The sequence below is a fragment of the Diadema setosum genome, chromosome 18 (assembly GCF_964275005.1).
Source record: "Diadema setosum chromosome 18, eeDiaSeto1, whole genome shotgun sequence".
Taxonomy (NCBI): Eukaryota; Metazoa; Echinodermata; class Echinoidea; order Diadematoida; family Diadematidae; genus Diadema; species Diadema setosum.
Genome location: NC_092702.1, coordinates 33,216,417 through 33,239,704, shown reverse-complemented (window position 1 = coordinate 33,239,704; position 23,288 = coordinate 33,216,417). Strand labels below are relative to the sequence as shown.

The window sequence follows — 23,288 nt, the reverse complement described above, 5'->3', positions numbered from 1 at the left end:
AATCGAAATAATACATTTAATTTGGCGCAATACACTATGTCAACTTTGATGGCTGTCATCTTGATTTTTTTTTTTGTCAGCGGTTGATCTAAATTCTGTCTTAAACTATCTACAACAAGATTGGTGCCAAGTTTCAAGCTATTACCTCTATTTGAAATGTTTGTTTTTTTTTTGCTTCATCTCATCTGCTTCAGAACAATCTACTTTGAAATAATAGCGATCAGTATCACCTGAGCTACCACTTGGTATGAAAAGTTAGTTTGCAGGCACAAACCCTTGTTTGTCAAAGAAAAAGTCTGCATTTGCCAAGACTACTACGCGCACCACTGGCACTGCTACAAGCGCCAGTGCCAGTGGTGCGTGTAGTAGTCTTGGCGCGCGCAGACTTTTTTATGACCAACAAGGTCTTTGTCACAACTAAAGTGGCCATTTTTACGTAGTGAGTTTTCAAGTTTGAGACATTATAACTCCTGAACCGAAAGTGGTACTGTCTTCTAATTTTCTCCAAATATTAATTATATGTCAAACAAAATTCTTGAAACGTTTCAAGATAATCCTTCAGTCTTTCTTTGATTTATGCTGAATCAAGCATTTTCATGATTTTCCTTTTTTTCAGAAAAATGTCAAAAAATGAGTGTTTTTTCCTTAAAATCTCAATCCAGTTATAACAATAACCCACAAAAATGGTATCAACTTGTAGATAATTTTATTTTCTTTCATATGACATCTCATTTATTGAAATCTAATGTTTCTATCGAATTCTATCATTCAAATAACAAATTCAGTAAATATGGCGGCCATCTTGGACGCCATCTTGGATTTGGAGGCTTTCGCAACAAATTTTTTGAGGTAGACCAGTGGAATAGTGTTTGTTACAATGAAAACTTGAAAATAAGCATGGTCTACTTAGTTTGTAGAGAGAGTGCAACTCGACCTCTGTTTTCAGCTTTTGGCCCCCCGGTTATTGTGTTTGTTATACATGTATTATCTGTCAAGTTTTTCTTACTAACTTGAAGGTCACGCAGTGACTCGTTACTCATCATTTAATCTTATACCTCCAGAATGGTATGACATGCTCACGTGTCTCACAGAAAGAAAGAAATATTTCAATTCTACTCCAAATCGGTTTTGACATTTTAGATTTTCCATGCATATCAACTATTACTAACTATGCATATCAACTATCTTTTTTAAAGGAGTGCTTCTGTGTTACATAAATGAACAAACACAGACCTAAGATAAAAAATAAATCAGTCTATGGTAAGATTTTACAAACATTATATCAATAAACATGGCAAAATACATGCTAACAGTAACATGTATAATTGATAATGGATAATGGTGCACTTATCTTCAGATATTTCTGGCACTTCTTTCATGTATATTAGTATTAGGCAACAAAAGAAAAAACATATAAAGGTAAATAAAAAAAAAGTTTTGAAATTCAAAGTGATACATATCAATTAAGTAAAAGAAGTAAAGGGATATTTCAAAATAGAGAAACAGATCACACACAAATCTGTCAATAACCATAATTGTAAATAATGAAATAAAATTCCCATAATGTGGCCATTCATCTTGAACAGTATAATATGTAATATAATGTTTGCCTTGTGTGCCTGTCAAACATATCCCTCTACAACAACAACTCAAAACTAATGTTGCACAATTCAAGTACTTTCCATGATGGGGGTCACTATCACCAATAGAACATTCCTCCTTTGCTTGCTTCCACGAGTAAAGCATAAATTAAAACAGAAATCATTATAAATTAACAGAGGTTTGCATGTAACTTACAGTATACTCCCCTTCTACTCATTTCAATGAGATCGTTGCCACGAATTCTTGAATCAAATTAAACAATGATTCATAATAATTGTCTGTCCACAACAAATATGGCAGAGAACATACACATCTCCTTCTCTCTTACTTGTGATTCAACTCCTGAGTCAAAGTGTAAACATCACCTAACATACTGTACACAACCTAGAATATCATCTTCAATACATGTACATCACAGACAAAACTTAGAAAATATGGAAAATGTTTGTGCAAATTCTGAAGCACACAGCGAATCATAGAGACAATGGAAATATGCAGCATCTGGGAAAAAGAAAGTGGTTATTCTCTTGAAGGTAAGTACATGTAATTCACAAACAATTAGCATTTGCTTCATGAAAACATTTTTCGTTGAATTGATACACACATACATACGGCTACAGATTTACTCCACTGTAAAGGTACACCTTGGTACACAAACATGGAAACTAAAATAAAAATCAGTTAAAAGGGGAAGGGGATTTCTCCCTTAAGACACAAAACACATTTATTGGCACATTAATTCAAATATGAAATGCTGAGCAATCATATTGCTCTCAATTTATAAAATACGTTAAATTTAAGTTTGCTTGTTTGCTACAATTTTTCTTTCCCCATACAGTTACAAAACATCCAACAAACAGTAAGCACTGCTTGGGATTATTCACATCTACAAGTAGCATTGTAAACTTACTTGGGCCACTGCATTACTCTGATCATGTATGACTTCTGGGCATATGAATTTGAGACATGTCTCAAATATTTAAGTAGTCAATACATTAAAATCTAGCATAGCAACCAGTCACAAGAAACAAAGGGAGTGACTTGGATTTTATAGACTGGTGGCTACAGCATACAGGTTGGTGACCATTTTGATTCCAATCCTATTATCTGTCATACACTTGTAGATGCTTCTTGTACACACATGAATTCATAGGCTCACTGGATGTTACTGTCTTACTTATACCAGGGTACAAAATAACTATGTTTCTTTCTTGGTTTCTCATATACTGTATACGCCGAATATTTCGCGAGGTTTTTATTTTCGCAAATTTCGCGAGTCAGGTGCTATTCGCGAAATTAAAGACACGCAAAAATATTGACTCTGATCCTGATGTGAATGTGCATACGCATGTACACTTCTCTGTTCAGTACAGGCCTCCATGATTGCGAATTTAACCACTCACGAAATCGTCGGGAATTCCGGATTCGCGAAAATTTAGACTCGTGAAATATATGGCGTATACAGTAATCGGTCTACAAGTCTGTTTTTCAACTGAGTACGGCTGCTTTGTGATACACAGGAAGATGTTACATAGGGAACAGGAAGTTTATGCCACTATATCTGGGGCTGAAGTGGGAGTATGTACCCATTATACATAGTGAAAAATTGCCCACAGGAGATAAATCCCCACTGGACGTTTTAAACATGTGGTCACTACTATGCATGGTCTTTAAAATTATTCTCTGCAAGGGAGCTGAAACTACAGCTGTAGCTGACTGCATGGTCCAAGTGGGTTTACACACTGGAAAAACGAGCCCTTACAAGAAGGTTTGATTACACAGGTTTTTTTTTTTTACTCATCTACCAGATATTTGATAAATATGATCAAGAATATACAAAAAATAACGCCGACAGCGACTTTGGCGGCAGAGGCCTAACAATGAGGTATAGCTGTAAATGTCTACTGAAGGAGCAGAAATTTTCACAGAAACCACATGTGGGGCAGTTATATGCCTGTTCACTGAACAGCTTTTCACAAAATATCTTGAGAGACTGTACCCCTTTTGTAAGCATTGCATATAACACAAGAGTTTTACTGCAAATGCCTATTCATATCAGGTAATGATGCTTCATGCCCTAGCTCAGGTGATATGTGATTCACACAATCCTTTTACTGTACAGTTAGCTATGCTCCCACACCAGCTGAGAGGCTTCTTTTTATGACAACACTTTAGCATTCTTGCCATTTTGCTAGATCTACAGCAAACCTTTCTTGTAAAGCGATGTGTCTGATGCGGTGAGATTACGAACAGTGGATGTGCGCACAGCATCCAAAGCCTATATCCACTCGTCTTGCTGTAGTCTAATTATCAACTTTGAATCAGTGGCAGTTTTCGAACGAATAACTGCCACTGATTCACAGTTGATCATAAGAAAACAACGACCAGAGCAAGAAGAGTAGATAGAGGTGGTGGATACTTCCACTGTTCGTAGTCTCGCCGTATCCCTTAGCGAAGACAATAGCTGCATCCTCCGCCTAGATAATAGGCTACCCTTTGTAGCGGAAAAAGCACTAATATAACATAGAAAATAAAGAAAATCTACTGGTCTATAGATTACCATTATTATTTATGAAAGAATTTGCATCATGATTACCACATTGGGTGAAGATGGGGGTGGGGGGAACATTCATTAAATAAAAAGTACATTCCTATAATGTGTTTAAAGCACTATGGCCCGAACTCACAAAGGTGGTACAATTGAAACCATGGTTTAAAACCATGTTTTATGCGAATTTCTTCTACGTAAATACGATTGACAGATTGTGTACGTCAATAGATGTCCAGTCGCAAACATGCATTGATATATGCATGTCAAAGGTACACCTATTTCATGCTTATTTTAGACCATGGTCTAAATTTGCACCATGGTCTAAGTTTAAACCACCTTCATGAATTCAGGCCTTTGAGTCTCAGGGACGGGAGAGATGCATGGGAATGTGTATGTAAAAAGTGTGGTTCACTATGAACAAACTTCCATAGAATAATGAGCCACTTTTCAGTAAACCAACCACTTGACTAGTACCCTGTTCATATTATCAAAACTTTGACCCCGTTTACAGTGCGAGGCCGGGCTCGGCCGCGGCTCGGCCGTGGCCGAGACCGGCCTCAATTGCGCGGCCGAGCCTCGCAATTTTGTCCGTTTACACTGCTGGGCTCGGCCGCGCTTTTGATTCAAACCTTTCAATATTTTGTCGTAGTGGCGCTCTGCTTGTAAACAAATGCAATTTGGTATTGTCTGGTTTTCAGACCCTTTGCCAAATGAATTCCGTGGCGACGAAGTCGCCGTTCGGGCAAAGGCCTTTGCCGAAGGAAAGAATCCTTTGCAGGACAAAACCACCTTAAAACTATACTAGTTTTCGACGTTGAGGGGGTTAATATCCTGAACAGCGAAAGATACAGGCAGAGGGTTTGGAAGCCAGACTAAAACTGGCCGCGCAATTGGCCGCGCATTTGGCCCAGTTTGCGTTTACACCAAGAAAAGGCCGGGCTCGGCCGCGGCTCGGCCGCGGCCGAGACCACCTCCAGAGCGAGGCCAAATGCGAGGCCAATTTTGGCCTCGCATTTGGCCTTTTGCGCGTTTACACTGAAGCGGGGCTGGACTCGGCCGAGCCGCGGCCGAGCCTCGCACTGTAAACGGGGTCTTTGAAAGAAACATCTCCAGTTGTGGCATTTGAAGGACCAATGCACCAACAACTGCTTATTCAGAGTGATTCGCATCTCCAGTATTTGAAAGTTTCCCAACACCACCCACATTGCACAAAATGGTGGTGTTAAGTATGCCACACATCGTGGTACAATTATTCAAAGTATTCGAAGTCACATCTGCTCCAAGTATCACCAAAGTATGTGCTTCTAAAGATGACATAATTCATACTTGGGCATGCACATTTGTTTTTGATGTGATATGTCTACAAATTCTCTCTTACAGCCTTCAACATTTTGAAATGATATGTGTAAGCACTGAAGTACATCAAGTACAAGTGTTGGTCATAATTCCTTGCACAACTTCACAGCAAGTACTTAAGTAGAAAGATCAAAAAATTACCGAAAGGTAGTTACTTCCTCAAATTGACTGCCTTGTGATAGATCTCATATTTCATGATTCTAACTACACATTATTTAGGAAAAAAAAAAAAAAAAAGGAGTTTTCTAGAGAAACTAATATCACCACTACCACTAGCACTACATTTAAGAGGAATATCCTACACGAAAAAAGGCAATATTTCAGCATTTTGACGTTCTCCATATCAAATGTGATTAACCATTATGATTCATATAATAATCATGACTGGTTTTTTTTTGTTGTTGTCTGTTTTAACTTGTGATTACAGCTTAGGCACACTGGAAATTGCTGCTGCTTTGACTATTTTTGTTTGCTTTAAATTACAGCATTGAGAATATCTGAGACAGTAAAACATTAATTATGTTTGCATAACATAAATCTTGTCCCAGTTAACAAAGCATACTGTTCTCATGGTACCACAGCTCAAAGCCTCTACTGAGACAGTAGATACACAGTAGATACACAGTAGATATACTGAGACAGTAAATACACAATTACCCAATATTTTCGCGGCATGAAATTTTCACACGTTGCCTCCAACATTCAATGCGTATAGTGTAGACAAGAACTTTCACATGCATTTTAATTTCACGAATCTTGGCTCTTGCAAAATTTGTGAAATCAAAATGCATGTGAACATTCCTCGTTTTACAGTAATCACACACACTTACACACTAATTTCCAGCACTTGTATGACAACATAACAGATAACTACCACTACTATATAGACCATGAGGTGTAAAACATAAAAAGGAAAAAAATACTGGGAATAACCGAGACTGGGGTACTGTTATCTCTTCGTGTTCTTCATGGCTGCCTTGAGCAACTTATCAAATTCGCTCTCCTCTGCCGCTGGTTCCATCGCTTTCGCATTTCCATGGTAACCAAACTTAAGCTCTTCCGAGGCTTTCGTCAGGGAATCTGATTGTGGAGGGGGGAAGAGAGACAAAGAATCGTGAAAGAGTACTTGCAGAAGAAACCTGTTGCTACAAATGAATGATGTGACAAAGAATATGAAAATCAAGAATGCATCATGCTGTACAAATCTTAAATTCCATAAATTTGGAGCATAATTTATCTGACATCATATTATCGTCACTCCTATCATTATAATCATCACTACCAACCTCATGACAGCATGCCACATATCCATAATCATTATCAGCATACTGTATAAGCTGTTATTTCTGCGTACAAAGTCAGAGATGTTTTTACGAATTGATACCGAGGCTACAGTTACTGTAAATACACGATTACCCAAGCACATGGCAACATTTTCATGTGTTGTTAAATTTGCGGTCCAATAGCGATTCGTGAAATTCACGGAAATAAAAGCTTATGCTGTAGTTACTACACCCAGGTATCATTTCACTTCAGTTTGGGGACCTTTCTCAGAAGTACAGGAATAATGGTAGCCCTGCAGAACCAGAACGTGTAGTTCATTGACCACAGCTGATCAATCGAGGATACATATAAAAACTTTCAAATTTCCCCATTTGAACAGTGTGAAAACTATTCGCGTATGTACATGTCTTAAATATGCAGAATGAGCAGGTGCATTAGGGCCTAAAGAGGGTGCTTTTTTGTTTCAAATACTCTGAACAAACAGGCATATGCCTGGTGCAAAATGTATCCTCCATAGCCTGGAGTAAACACTACAATACTGCCAATGAAGCCATTTATGACAACACACACGCAGACAATGTCCTGCAAACATTTGGAACTTTCCACTCACCAAGATCCTCATACTTTGTCTTGCAGAACTTTCTCCTTCCTCCAAAGCACAAGTCGTACTGCGGTCCGTGAGGATCATTCCCCGCTAAAAAATGGGAGAAAAATGGGAGGGAAAATTGCTCAATCTCAATTTCCTTGTAAAACTGCAAATAACCATTCAATTCCTTGCACACTGAAGAAGTCCAGTAAATCCAAAGGTTAACATTCTATGGAAATTTGACATTGATGGAAAAGCAAGTTATAAAGGGATCAATATATATTATAGAGCCAATAATTAATCACTTAAGACATTCTCAGATCACAGACCCCCCCCCAAAAAAAAAAAAAAAAAAAGAGACCCGCGGGTCTAGCGCTCACCTGAGTATCGCAAGTTCACCTTTCACGCAGTCACTAATCTAAATTATTCACAGCTCTACTAAAATTTGACCAGGCTTCTCAAGTAGAAGATGAAAATGTACAATAAGGGCCGAAATTTTTAAAGATTCCTTCATTTGGGGGGATTGGGGGCCCCCTGGGGCCCTCTGGGTGGGGCATGGTGCCCATTTTGATAAATTGAGATCCTGACCCCCTAGGGATGCTACCTGCCAAGTTTGACGAAAATCCATCATGAGGTTTTCAGGAAGAAGATGAAAATGTACAATTCAGGCCCCCATTTGGACCTTCCCAACCCCCCCCCCCCCCCCCCTGCCCCCAAGAGGGGCACCCCTGGATTTGCTATGAACAAACTTGAAACTACAGTCATTAATGTACTCACTCATAGTATTATCTTAGCTCTATAACTTCTGATTCTAGAGAAGATTTTTAAAGATTCCTTCATTTTGGGGGGTTTGGCCCCGCTGGGGCCCCTGGGTGGGGCATGGTGCCCATTTTAACAAATTGAGATCCTAACACCCTAGGGATACTACCTGCCAAGTTTGGTGAAAATTGGTCATGGGGTTCTCAAGAAGAAGAAGATGAAAATGTATAATTTAGGCCCCATTAGGACCCCTCCCCACCCCCCTCCCCTGGGTCCCAAGGGGGGCACTCCTGATTCTGATTCAAGAAGAAGATAAAAATGTAAAAGTTTACGCACGACGGACGACGCACGACGGACGACGCACGACGCACGACGCACGACGGACGCCGGACGAAGGGCGATCGCAATAGCTCACTTGAGCCTTTGGCTCAGGTGAGCTAAAAACTAGATATATCGCTACGGCGACTGATATGCCTCCGCCATAATGCATGGTTCTCCTAATAGGTCTATAGTACAATGTCTTGACAATGTGTGATGACAGTTTCACACAATTGGCAAAATATTAAAATGACAGGTTTGCCACAAATGTGCTGAATGTTCACTTTCCTAGAACTAGGTTCAATTGGATGAATTATTCAAATGTCAGAGTGCAGGTATTTGGGGAACTGATGATTTTTACTTGACTTTTGACCCTTTTATAAGTTTATGCATTGAGTAATTTTCAAGGTATTGAGAAAAAGTATAATTTCAGTATCAAATGGGAAAATAGCATTATCTAAACCTGGTCTTTGACCTTTGACCTCACAGTTCCACAGAGAATCACTGTTACATAGAACATGCATAAATATGTAAGTTTCATGATGATACCTTGAGTTACTTTCGAGATATGGAGGAAAAAGTGCAATTTAGCACTTTCACTTGACCTTTTTGACCTTTGACCTTTTGGCAAGAAACTTCCCCCAAAATATATATTGGGTAATACATGCCATACATCAAGTTTTAAAAAAACAAAACCTTCAGGCATATTGCATTTTAAGGAAAGTAGTGATATTTTGAGGGGTTGACCTTGACCTTTGACCCCCTGACCTTTGACCCATGACCCCCAACTTCCCTAGATAATCACTGCCCATCGGTACAAGCATACTAAGTTCCATGAAGATACCTTGAACCATATGCGAGATATGGAGAAAAACAAGAAATTTCAATTTTTTTTCACAAAATAACCTGTGACCTTTGACCTTTGACCCTGTGACACTAAAATCCACACAAAGTATCATCCCCCAAGGATATACCCTCATACCAGGTTTGATGTAAAACCACCACACGATTCTTGAGATATCGACAAAAACAAAACGGGACGGACGGACGTACGGACGGACGACCCGAAAACATAATGCCTCCGGCCACTTCGTTGCGGAGGCATAAAAATTATCATTGAATATCCCCATTGTGCACTGTTCTGCTCTAATTCAAGCTCACTAAATACCCTCCTATGAGAACAAGAAGTTGTTCCATTGACTAGGCAAATTTCCTCTCAATAATACTACATGCTGCTTAACGCAGCAAAGAGCTTACTTATCAAATTTTGGAGGGGCAAGAAGTTTACCTGCAATTGCTGCCACAGCATCACACTTATACCGAAAGGTCACAAAACCGTAGCTGTCCCTGTAGGTGAGAGAATATAAAGATGACAATGTAGTCAGAGGTCCAGAAGTATAATGTGACAGCAGTAAAAATCGCTCACATTCTTTACTTCACATAAATAGGTATGGTGTCCCTAAAACCAATAGTCATGAAAGTGTGACCATTATGACCGTCATGTAAAACAGTCAAATTTTGGTCAGTTTTCCACACATAACATCCTCCACTTGTATATATATTACCCCCTCAACACCATATAAATTCACAAACAGTGTCAACACATACGATGTGTGCTCGAAATAAAAGAAGGTATGGAGGAAAGGAGACTGACATTACGAATGTTCTCTTCGGTCATAAATCTACTTCCAAATAAATGAGCACTAAAACAAGGTTGAATTGGCAGAGTTATCTTTACACTTGAGCAAGTTGTGTCCCTGTTGGAGAATCTTGGAAATCTGAGCACCCCAGAAGGGTGCAAGCAGTTGACCTTTATTGTGGATGAAAACTGGCACATAAGAGTAGACTGTACAGGACGAACATTTTGTGAAGTTTTTGTTTTTGCGAATTTTTTTAGTCCACTGCTATTCGCAAATTCAAAAGCGTGAAAACATTAAGTCTGATCCTGACATGAATGTATGTGCACGCATAATTTCTCTGTTCATTACTGTACTCCAAGATCACAAATTTAACGACTTGCAAATCATCAGAAAGTCCCAATTTGCTAAAAAAGTTGACAAGCTAAATTATGGTGTATACAGTAATTGCATTTTAAAACTACAGTAATTGCATGAACTACAGTACAATACTATTTGTGTCTTGGTTCTGTGTCTTAGTTCAGCCATACTGACACGCAGGACTAGCCTCTATATCAGCCTGGCTGGTGAATGTATGGCTTCTTATACTCAGTAGGAATCCCTCTTATGTCGGTGGCAAAAGAATAATAATAATCCTAGATATAATATGCTGGAAGAACAAATTCCAAGGACTGTATGACAGACGATAAACTTACTGGTCCTCTCGGAAATGTAGGGTGACCTTCTCCACAGTACCGAACTTGGAAAACTGCTGGTAGAGGTCAATCTTCTTCGTTTCGGCATCAATATTGCCAACATATACCACTCGCCTTTCAGCCTGCATGGAGAACATCAATCAAAAATCTCAAATCATCTGCTAATAGCTTCTGATGAGAGCATATATGTTTTGAAAAGAATGGTACTGAACATATGGAATATCATGAAAATACAATGAGAAAAAAAGGGGCCCAAAAAAAAAAAATCAGCATTTACACTCCTGAACCTGTTATTTTGACAAATACTGTGAACTTCCATCTTTAATTGCCCTGTTACAAAGAACAACAACAAAACAAAACACAAACAAAAAGTCTCCATCATTTAAGATTGATGGGCATTCATAATGGACAATCCTAGTGAAGACAGAAAAAGAAGAGAAAAATTTACTTATAAACTTTGCATAATTGCACATTTTGTACTATACCTTCTGTGCACAATGACCTTACAATGGAGCATGAACAGACAAAAACAATATGTTATCATTTGCATTCATTTGAAAAATGCTATTAACACTGTAGTGTAAACACATTGTGCCCCAGTGTAGCTTAACCCCAACTAGGCCGGGGAGGGGGGCCTCCGAGCCCCCCCCCCCCCCCCCCGACGTTCCGTGCGATGTATTGCTATCGCGAAAAGCTATTGCCGCGATGTTTCATGACTTTTTCTTTCTAGTCTCCCGTATCTTTTGACACCAAATTTGCGATGCCCGGGCGCATGGTTCCAAAGTTGCACATAAATATGTACGTGCATGTCAGACCAAAAATTGCTCAAAAATGTGAATTCGTGTACAATGTCAATGCAAACTGTGCTCACAGGCAAATTTCATAAAAGCACGATTATTTTGAGGTTTTATTGATTAAAATCAATTAATAACATTTTTTCTCATTCGGAACAATGTCTTGGACAAATTTCATTGAAAAAACAATGAAAAACATAAAGTCGAAAAAACAAAGAAATACGTAACAAATAAAAAAAAAATACTTAAGAAATTTTTCTGAAGGCACAATTTTTGCTAAGGACACTAAAAAGAATATTTACACAAAAAATGTGCCTATTTTGAGCTGTATTTAGTGATTTATACCAAATTGTCTGATTTCATGCATTATTATGCATACATTAGCATAATTTAACATAAATGATAACTTTTTGAAAAATTAACTTCATGGTACTTTAGATTACATCATAGGCAATGTGTGTGCCAATTTTGGTCACGATCGCGCGGTCGACAGCCGAGATCTGGCGGGCCTAGTCTAGTCTAGTCCTAATCTTGTCAATGGAAACACGGAGAAGGGATATCATTTCAAAAGAACGACATTTTCTTAGAAAAAAAAAATAAGAGAAATACATGTAGAATTCTTTGAGGCAACCTAACTCTTGGGTCTGTATTTCAAAGCGACGTACATGAGAAGTTTATTTGAATGACTGGTAGCTGGTCAATGGCTCAAAGAACCACCCACTTTGGTGAGAGAAGATTTGTGATGAATGTATCCCTCACATTTTGAGGCTTGTTGGATTTAAAGCTTGAATCATTAAGCTGAACATGTCTGTGCTACTAGAAATCTCCATAATAAAGCATCGTCCTGTACAAAACCACAATTACTATTCTAAGTTTCATTAACATAACAATCATTATCACACGACTTTACTCACAAATTCCTGCAGCTGTTCTTCAGTGTATTTGACTTCATTCGGGTCAAACGAGGGACCCAATGCATGGCGGTTACGCGACCTATTGAGTGGAAGGCAAAAGGGCGGGTGTTCAGACTCATAGCAATGTCTTTCTTTCTGCTCATTCTCTGTATTCTCAAACATCTAAACAACATATCATATATGCAATCTTTAAGACATCACAAATTGCCATTGTCATCCTTCAGGGCAGAGTAAAAAAAAAAAAAATGCAGAATGTAACAAATATTTCATAGGTCATAGAAGAGGGATAGGGGTTCCATTACCAAGTAAGCCCATAAAAGATTATTTGATCAAGTAAGAGCAGCATTGCTTCTTCATTCAAGTTCAGATATCAGGAATCTATCGAGTACACACAGAATGGCAAAAAACAAACAAACAAACAAACAAACAAAAAACACCAACTTCAGGGTATCACATCAAAATGCTGGAACTTACAATCTGCTTTGAAAATACATCTGTCAATGAACCATTACCAAGTTCCTTGACAAGATCACCTTGTTAAACGAGTTTGTCCTTTATACTCATTTGTTGATCAAGTACACTCATGTGGACCTTGATCTTATGGACTGACCTTTATCCTGCTGTGCATGCTCAAATGTTTTCTGATTTCTACAATCCTTACTTAAACATTACATGATACAGTGGACTCCCCTTATCATGAAGTCGTCGGGACTGGCAGTTTTCTTTCGTTATATCGATATTTTGTTATAACCAAACAAATAAAGCAACTAGAAATGTCGCTACGGTGACTGGTGTATGCCTCCGCCATAATGCATGGTTCTCCTAATAGGTCTATAGTACAATGTCTTGACAATGTGTGATGACAGTTTCACACAATTGGCAAAATATTAAAATGACAGGTTTGCCACAAATGTGCTAAATGTTCACTTTCTTAGAACTAGGTTCAATTGCATGAATGAATAAAACGTCAGAGTGCAGGTATTTGGGGGAAATGATGATTTTTACTTGACTTTTGACCCTTTTATAAGTTTATGCATTGAGTAATTTTCAAAGTATTGAGAAAAAGTATAATTTCAGTATCAAATGGTAAAATAGTATTATCTAAACCTGGCCTTTGACCTTTGACCTCACAGTTCCAAAGAGAATCACTGATAGGTAGAACATGCATAAATATGTAAGTTTCATGATAATATCTTGAGTTACTTTTGAGATATGGAGGAAGAAGTGCAATTTAGCACTTTCACTTGACCTTTGACCTTTTGACCTTTGACCTTTTGGCAAGAAACTTCGCACAGAAAAAAAAATTGGGTTATACATGCATACATCAAGTTAAAAAAAAAATCCTTCAGGCATTGCATAAATATAAGGAAAGTAGTGATATTTTGAGGAGTTGACCTTGACCTTTGACCCCCTGACCTTTAACCCATGACCCCCAACTTCCCTAGATAATCACTGCCCATCGGTACAGGCATATATACTAAGTTCCATGAAGATACCTTGAACCATTTGCGAGATATGGAGAAAAACATGAAATTTCAACCTTTTTTTCACAAAATAACCTGTGACCTTTGACCCCGTGACCCCATAATCCAAACAAAATATCATCCCCCCAGGATATACCCTCATGCCAAGTTTGATGCAAAACCACCTCACGGTTCTTGAGATATCGACAGAAACAAAACGGGAGGGACGTACAGACGGACGGACGTACCGACAGACGGACGTACGGACGGACGGACGACCCGAAAACATAATGCCTCCGGCCACTTCGTTGGCGGAGGCATAATAAAAATACATAGAGAGGATAATGTCGGGGCCTGAATTTTTAGTTCATTGTAATTGAAATTTTGTTATAACCGTGTTCATTACAACGGGAGTGCACTGTATACATTTAACAATAGACAACACCATTCTGCAAAGAGCAAGATCAAAATCCTATAAACACAGTGCCAAGGCTCATAAGCATACCATTTGTACTTATTATATCCTATATGTTCACAGATACTCGGGTACATAGATGCATGACATCTAAACTGACGATTACCTTGATTCACTTCTGCCACTCTTCCGTCTTGAACGTGACTTGGACCTCTCTGATCTTGCTCTTGACAATGATCTTCTATGAGACACTGATGATCGAGTTCTAGAGGGTGACCTAGACGGTGACCGAGAATATGAACGTGTATGTCTTGAATATTTTCTTGACTTCGACAAGGATCTTGACCGTGACCGCGAGAAGCTTCTCGATCTTGATCGGGAATACCGGGGCGACTGCGAATATGATCTGGATCGCGATCTGGATCGTGATCTGGAGTAAGAGCGCGACCTGGACCTAGAGTACGAACGCGAACGTGACCTTGAACGCGAGAACGATCGTGAGCGAGAGCGCCATCGGGAATCAGGGGAACTATACGATGAGCGGGAAAGAGATCGGGAGCTGGAGCGAGATCGTGACCGTGATCGGGAGGCTGCAGAGCACATGCTGCTTCTGGTTCTTCTCCTCCTCCTCCGGCCCCAGCTCTGGGACCCAGAGTTCAGAGGGGAACTGTGACCATCACTTTTCCTGTACGAGTCGTCAGAACAGGAGCTGCAATCCGACTGGGAAGAGAGTGAGTTTCTGCGAGGCTTCGACCTTCGCAGTGAAGACCGGCGTCGACGCCTGAAATGAGATTGCGAGTTCCGCTCACCATCTTGACCGGCATGCATGTTTTCCTTCACCTCAGTGTTATTATTCATGACAAAGATGCTCTGGTCAAAGGCTTGATGCACTGGCTTATTGGGGTTGTCCTGGTCAATCTCCTTGTACATGCCGACCAGCAGCTTCTTAGAAAAGTATGCGGGTATCTTATCAAACAAAGGTACGGGGTTTGGACAAAGCGACTTTGCAGCGGGAGCCTGCTCGTTTGCTTCCTCTTGATGGGAATTCGGCGACCCGCTGGCCGGTGACATGCTCGCAGGGGAGCTGCTGACTGACGGACTTAAACTGGGGCTTTCGTATCCTTGCAGTTTCTTTTTCACTCTGTATTTGTTTTTGTAGTAGGCTCTCCGCTCCTCCTTGGACATGTGACTTCCGACGTCCGAGGCACTGCTCTTCTCCGAGGCAGCAGGGCTCAGACAGTAGTCATGCTCCATGCTCAGGTACTTTGGTGCCGGAATGAGAGCCTTGAGGTTGAACGGGATGGGCGATGATGTGTTGCTCCTGGCTAAGTGGATGGCCTTCTGGATTTCTGCTTGAGGGGAGGGCTTTACAGGCCCCTTGGCTTGTGGAACATGGCTCACATTGGGTGTGTCTGACAATTTTCTGCCTTCCACTGCTGCCTTGGCCTTTGTTCTTTTAAGCGGCAGTGCCTGTGTTTCCAGTAGAATAGCAGCTTTCCTCTTGACTGGTGCAATTTTTTTGATGACATCCTCTGGGTTTCGAAATGGCCTTGGATCTCTGCTTCTGTGAAGTCAATGAAAATAAAGGGTCATTTAAATAACAGAAGTAAATCCTAATTCAATTGAATACCCCCAACTTTACACATTTCACAATTTCAATGTCAAGCAAATCAAATTATCTTTGTATTAATCACTAATTTTTGCACATGACAGACAATGCTTGGGAGTTAAAGAAATTAGTAAGATGTGTTGGTGTTGATCTCTATGAAGGTATTTTATCTGAACAGCTGGACTGTATTAGCCAAATGAAAGTGTCACCCAAGCTTATTGACGTATCCCAAATGCAGGTAAATTGAACAAATCTTGATATTGTAAACTGAAATCCTCATAAAAATCATAACTTACATTTCACCTACAGATGTAAAGGAATGCCCCAAAACATGATGAATTGCCTCAAGAGGCTATCAGTGCACCTCTTGTTTGCTGAATACTCAAATGAAGCAAATTAGAATTGAAACTCACACTTTGGGTTCTTTTCCTTGTGGGAGATCTGTGCACACAGCTGGCGGGGCTTCAGCAACCTTCTTTGGCGACTCGCTCTCTTCAAACTGCTCGAGCAGACTGTTGAGGTCGCTTGCTTCAATTCCTTCATGTTACAGAGACAGAGAGAGAAAAGAGGCAATGAGCAGTGGATCGCAGAATGTAACACAGAAATTTCTGCCTCTGGGGCATATACTACTTGACACCATCGTCCACATTTAATCTAGTCCTAAATACCTCATCCCTTTATCGTGACGGTTTATTGGAGCTGGGATTTCTAAAGGAAGCATGATCTTGCTGACCCCCAACCTCAGTTTCTTGACACGAGTAGTCTCAAGGCCAGTACCTCTGCCACGACTTTTAACCCTAACTAGGCCGGGCTATTTAGGTAGATCATAGAGCCGGGGGGGCTCCAGATCTCGGCCGTCGACCGCGCGATCGCGACGAAAATTGGCACGCACATTGCCAATGATGTAATCTAAAGTACTACGAAGTTAGATTTTTGAAAAATTGTCATTTATGCTAAATTATGCTAATTTATGCATAATGATGCATGAAATCAGACAATTTGGTATAAATCACTAAATAAAGCCTGAAATGGGCACATTTTTTTGTGTAAATATTCTTTTTAGTATCCTAAGCAAATATAAGAGAAAACTAGAAATGTCGCTTTGGCGACTGGTATGCCTCCGCCATAATGCATGATTTTCCCAATAGGTCTAGATAGTACATGTGGACAATGTGTGATTACATTTTCACAAAATTGGCAAAATATTGAAATGACAAGTTTGTCACAAATGTGTTGAATGTTCACCTTCCTTGACCTAGGTTTAATTGGATGAATAGGAGAGCATGTATCTGGGGATTTAAGGACTTTAACTTGACTTTGACCCATTCATACATTTAGGCATTGAGTAATTTTCAAGGTACAGGTGTGGAGAAAAAGTGCAATTTCTGAATTGAATAGTAAATTGTTACCATTTTCATCTGGCCCTTGACCCTAAAATTCATAAGATAATTACTTTCAGGTAGAACATGCATAATATGTATATGTACTAAGTTTCAAGATAACTTGAGCCACTTCCGAGATATGGAGGAAAAAGTTAGTTCAGCACTTTCACTTGATCTTTGACCTTTTGACCTTTGAGACAAAAAAAGAAGAAAAAAAAACTTTCCAGAGAATTTCTATTAGGTTACACACACATACACCAAGTGTAAAAGAAATAACCCTGCTGGCATTGCATAAATATGAGGGTAATAGTAAAATTTTGAAGTCTTGCACTTGACCTTTGACCCCTGACCTTCGACCCCATGAACCCTACATTCTCTAGATAATCACTTCCAGTCAGTACATGTATATATACTATGTTCCATGAAGATACCTTGAACAATTTTCCAAGGTACGGAGAAAAAAAAGAAGTTTTAATATTTTTACTTGACCTTTTGACCTTTGACCTTTGACCTCATGACCCAAACTTTCACCAGAGAATCTTAATTGGGTAATACATGTATACACTAAGTTTCAAGAAAATCTCTTCAGGCATTCAATAGATATGGTGGAAATAGTGAAATTTTATGTATTTGACCCTGACCTTTTGACCTTTGACCTTTGACCTCATGACCCAAACTTTCACCAGAGAATCTTAATTGGGTAATACATGTATACACTAAGTTTCAAGAAAATATCTTCAGGCATTCAATAGATATGGTGGAATTAGTGAAATTTTATGTATTTGACCTTGACCTTTTGACCTTTGACCTTGAGCATGTGCACCCAAAAGTTGATAGGCACAACTTCACCCCCTAATACACATACATGCCAAGTTTCATCAGGATACCTCAACAGGTTTCGATAGTTACCTTGTCCACAAAATTCATTACAGACGGACGGAAGGACGGACGGACGGACAACCCGAAAACATAATGCCTCCGGCACCACTTCGTGGCGGAGGCATAAAAATTGAGCCATCCAAAAAAATTTCTTAAGTATTTTCTTGTTTTTTGAATTTCTTATGTATTTCTCTGTTTTTTCGACTTTATGTTTTTCATTGTTTTTTCGATGAAACTTGTCCGCGACATTGTTCCGAACGAGAAAATGTGTTATTAGTTGATTTTAATCAATATAACCCCAAAATAATCATGCTTTTATGAAATTTGACTGTAAGCACAGTTTCCATTGAAATTGTACACGAATTCACGTTTTTGAGCAATTTTTGGTCTGACATGCATGTACATATTTATGCGAAACTTCGGAACCGCGCGCCCGGGCATCGCAAATTTGGTGTCAAAAGATGCGGGAGACTCGACAGAAAAAAGTCATGAAACGTCGCGGTGATAGCTTTTCACGTTAGCGATACATCGCGCGGAACGTCGAGGGGGGGGGCCTCGGAAGGCCCCCCCCGGCCTAGTTAGGGTTAAGGAATGTGGTGGAAAACTAGCTCTGGTGGGCAGGGATGCTACTCCCCGAGACTCTCTTACGGAGCCCTGTAAGAGTGTCTCGGGTTTTCATTAAGGTCAGGAATAAACAATATTTACCTCCGCTAAGGGGGGAGGTTATGTTTTCGTTACCGTTGGTTTGTGTGTTAGTTAGTTCGTTAGTTCGTTCGTTTGTCCGTGTGCAAGATAACTCAAAAAGTAGTTAACGGATAGAGATGAAACTTGCAGGAAAGGTTTAGAATGACACAAGTGACAAACGATTAACTTTTGGTAGTGATCCGAGAATTTTTGGGGAATTTATGAAGGATTTTTGATATTTTGGCAGGTAGGGTCAATGAACTTGGGAGTTCAGGCTGCGCGTACATTGTATTTGAGGTTTGCATGCGTGCACTAAAGTGCGTGCTCTAGTTTGTGCTAGGGCAAGGCGCGCGGTGCAGCTGAGGGTTTATGACGTAACAAAGGCTTCTATATTGGGAAATCGGGCGGCTTTCAGCACACAATGCAGTACGTATGGGTGGAAATCACTGATCTCTGTGGAAGACAAGATCAGTGCAGGTGGAAATGGGCTGCATGCTTGGCGGAGGTCTGCGCTCTCAGAGTGCTTCTCTAGTTGTGTCATGCATTGCATTCAATGGCTCTGTAGGTCACGAATCTTCTTGAATCAAAATGCACGGAAATGCTTCTTTTTCTTACATTTTAATTTGTATCGTTGTGCGAAATCAAAGATTATATCATATCAACAAGGAAGATTTATTGTAAACCTAGTCATCACTACAGCAAAAATAGAGCCGACACCCTTCTAATCAAAGTGATTACACCAGTACAGTATCATAAAAGTGTGGTTTGAAGAGGTCAAAGGTGATGTCCTTTGGACACCTTTTCATCCATACAAGACTCACCAATATCCAAGATGTCTTCCTTGCAAAACTGCCTCGTGGAGCCATGCTGCTCTTCAACGTCCAGAAGATGGATGTCATTGGTTTCCTGCCCGATGTCCTCCCCAACATGCTCGATGGTCACGTTGAACTCTTCAGTCGCGTTCGCCTCGCTGCAAGATTACAAAATGCCAAAGTGCTGATCCACATGTTGAACGTGAGATATAACTATGCAAGGAGGTCATGCGTTTCTAACCATTCCAACTGCATTTCAAAATTTTGATACACAACTCTTTCGCTTGCATAAACATTTGAGGCCATGTACAGAACACAAACAGAAATCAAAGCATTGCTTGATTACCACTGATGATTATCTGCATGTCTTTCTTTAATACCATGAATTTTCAGCTACGTAGAATTGCTGCTGGTGTACTCCTCCCAAAAAGCCAGTAACTCGGGTTCTGTCCCACTTTTTTTTTGGTCGCATCTTTTTATTTCTCACTCACCTATTGTAAAAATGGTATACATTTCCTCTTCTTCCTACTTGCTTTCATGTTTTCACTTCCTCTCTTTCTTCCTTGTCCACCACTTTCATTCTCCTTTATTTTTCTTCCTCACCCTATTCACGTTTTTCCTCTTCCATCCTCCTTTCCTTCTTTCCTCTGCAAACTCCTGTGCTCTTCTTTTTGTTCATCTACCTTTATCTTCCTCCTCTTCTTCCCTTTTCATTCATCTTTCTCCTCCATCTTCTGCTCTACACTTTTTTTTTAATCTCTTTTCCTTCCACATTCACTGCCTTCATTCCTTCCTTCCTTCCTCCTTCACTGCCTTTCTTCCTTCCTCCTTCAAGGAAGGGTCCTTACCTCATGTAGCACTCGCTATCCTCGCCGTCACACTCTTCCTCAAGGATCCCGTCGTATTCCAGCAGCCCGCTGTGGCCTATCTGGTCGCAGTCGGACGCATCGGAGAACGCCTCCGGGATGGCCACCAGCTCAAACTTGCTGAGGTCATAGCCCTCATTGCGCATGAGGCGCAGCAGTCCCTGTTTGTCGTTCATGAGGCTTGGCCTTGGAGCGCCCTCGCTCGTCTGTCGAGGTACGTATGTACATGAAAGCAATTGGGAATACACAAGTCACATGGTAAACCTCTGCATAATATAATTAACACACATACACAAACAATCTTCCGCACGACATAATCTTCCTTATTACTTTAACAACACTAAGGAAGAATCGTTCAAGATACCAGCATCTAGTAAAAAAGAAGAAGAAATAAAGTATGTTGAAGATCATCATTCATTGTTCTTACAGGTATACACAACGTAGTGAGTATCTTTACACACCACTACAAAGTCAAACAGCAAGGGCAAATACTCAGAAGCTCTTGCTGGTGCAAAGGAAATGATCACACTACCATGGGGTGTCCCTTTAGAACAAGCAAGATGGTGTCAAATACATTTCTTCTGTGAGTAAAATAAACTTATGACAGAGGAGAGATGAAGAAAAAGTATGAGAAGGGGAAGTTCACCATACTGAGAAAGCAGGGGCAGTGTGTTAGAAAATATGGGCATGAGTATCATGCATGGAATCTCACAGTCATTATGACTGAGCGCTACTCTGAATGACGTGGAAGACACCTTTCTCGAGTCATTCTTTTTGTACAGCAGTGAGTGCTATTTGCCTGTCTGAAACCAATGTCACACTACTGCTGGTCACCCTGGTTGCATGCAGAGTACAGCAGAGGGGGTGGTCATCACTCACCCAGGGGAGCTACAAATGCACCTGCCCAGGGCAGCTGAATCTCACTGTGGGGCAAGTAATACATCTACCAACAGGCACTTCCTTGTTTACAGTGATGGTAGTTTTGGTTAAGATTGGGATTCGGGTTTCAACTTTTTGCGCGATAATCATATACCACTTCTATAAAATTTGAACCCGTTGAGGATGGACTGATTTTGCCACAACACGCATTTCCCACAGACACCTGCCCGATTATACTCGGGACTTGTCCTTAATGGGTTTAAAGAGCATGATACAATTCTAAGAAGAATTAAAATCTTATCTTGTGAAAATCAGAGTCGAAATGGCCGAGATATCCCAAATAAAAGTACTACAAGGTGGTGGTAATCAAAGGTGGAACCCACCTTTAAATAGGATTACTGACACCTCATCTACACAAAACACAGAAAAAACACCCCCAATCTTTCATTTGGTTCATTACTGTTATACAGCTGATTGTTCACACCACACAACCTCAACCTGTCATAGAAATCACCCTTAGCATGTACCCCCACGAGGGCCCCCACTAACCCCGAGGTTTGGTACATGAATGTAAGATAATTTCACAAATTATTCATGTAGGAAATTCAATTTGTTTGTGTGCAATGGCTCATGGCAAATCATATAAAGTACATGTATACAGTTGAACCTCTCTTATCCGGCCTCCCTTTATCCGGATCTCTCTATTATACGGACGCAATCTCGCCGTGATTTTTTTTTTTTTTTTAATAATTACGGGAGGAAAGGGGGATTCCCAACTCCTTGAGAACTCCTACACAAACACACATGAATTACATATTACTTCCAACATTAACATACACCTCTATTTTGGGGTCTGTTACTGAGAGTAACAATGAAAAGGTTGCAGTATACACATTACTACATGTGGTACTACAATGGGCTACATCAGTACATGTGTATGTATATGTACATGTATAAAGCATTGAGTCCCCCGTATCCGGCCAAATCCCTTATCCGGATGAGCCCCGGTCCCGACTTGTCCGGATACGAGAGGTTCAACTGTACGTACAACATGTACACCAACTGTGGTGTGGCAAGAGTAGAATGCGTACATCATAAAATCAATGATACATTAAGTTGAGATAGCAGGAAGGTAACTCCATGGGAAATTATCATTACAAGCAATAAAATTCCTGTTCTTTTACCTGAGCTCGTGTTTATCTTTTTATACTGGTACCTTGTGTGGTACTAATACTACTATAAATCTAGGGCAATATTTTTGGTATTTGGTGCTGGCCAATGCTGCACTTCCCCAAGGCCATGCTTTTATCATCACCAAAGTTATTTACTATTTAAGTCATGAACTTCTCATGAACTTGTGATCTCAAGCGATACCAGGATCTATAGGATAGGGACATACATTTACATAAATAGTTTCTCTTGGGAGTTTCAATGACTGAGTTTCGATCTCTTCTCAAGTTTATTGCTCTTTGCAAGGACACTTGGAATACTAGTATACCGTAGTTAACAATCTACATTACACTGCCATGTATAAAATACACCTACGAAGTAAGGTTTTGCCTAAAAATGAACACTTGTATGTACACTTGTGCCTCACGTTGTACACTTACACAACGTATGCATGTGTCAAAATGGGCCTTTTTTGTTCATGATTTGTTGGAAGAAAAATATGGATTGACAGGCGATGAGGGATGTCAAAAGAAGGAAAGGCCTGCTCAGCAAGCTGTCCTTAACACCCGCATCAGTAATCATCATTACTATCATTAATCAAGTCCTTTGGCAAAGGCTACTTGGTCCTTTGCC

At 40.0% G+C, this 23,288-nt stretch overlaps 1 protein-coding gene across 1 annotated transcript; it reads right to left on the bottom strand.

Moving 5' to 3' along the window:
- Window positions 1–5,252: 5,252 nt before the first annotated feature.
- LOC140241601 (uncharacterized) lies at window positions 5,253–20,811 on the bottom strand. Its single transcript, XM_072321336.1, has 9 exons — window positions 20,589–20,811; window positions 19,750–19,898; window positions 16,397–16,520; window positions 14,541–15,938; window positions 12,497–12,575; window positions 10,789–10,910; window positions 9,745–9,803; window positions 7,404–7,487; window positions 5,253–6,589 (listed from the first exon to the last, which is right to left on the bottom strand). The coding sequence occupies exons 1-9, from the start codon at window positions 20,780–20,782 to the stop codon at window positions 6,459–6,461; spliced, it is 2,340 nt and encodes a 779-aa protein (XP_072177437.1). The 5' UTR covers window positions 20,783–20,811; the 3' UTR covers window positions 5,253–6,458.
- Window positions 20,812–23,288: the final 2,477 nt, after the last annotated feature.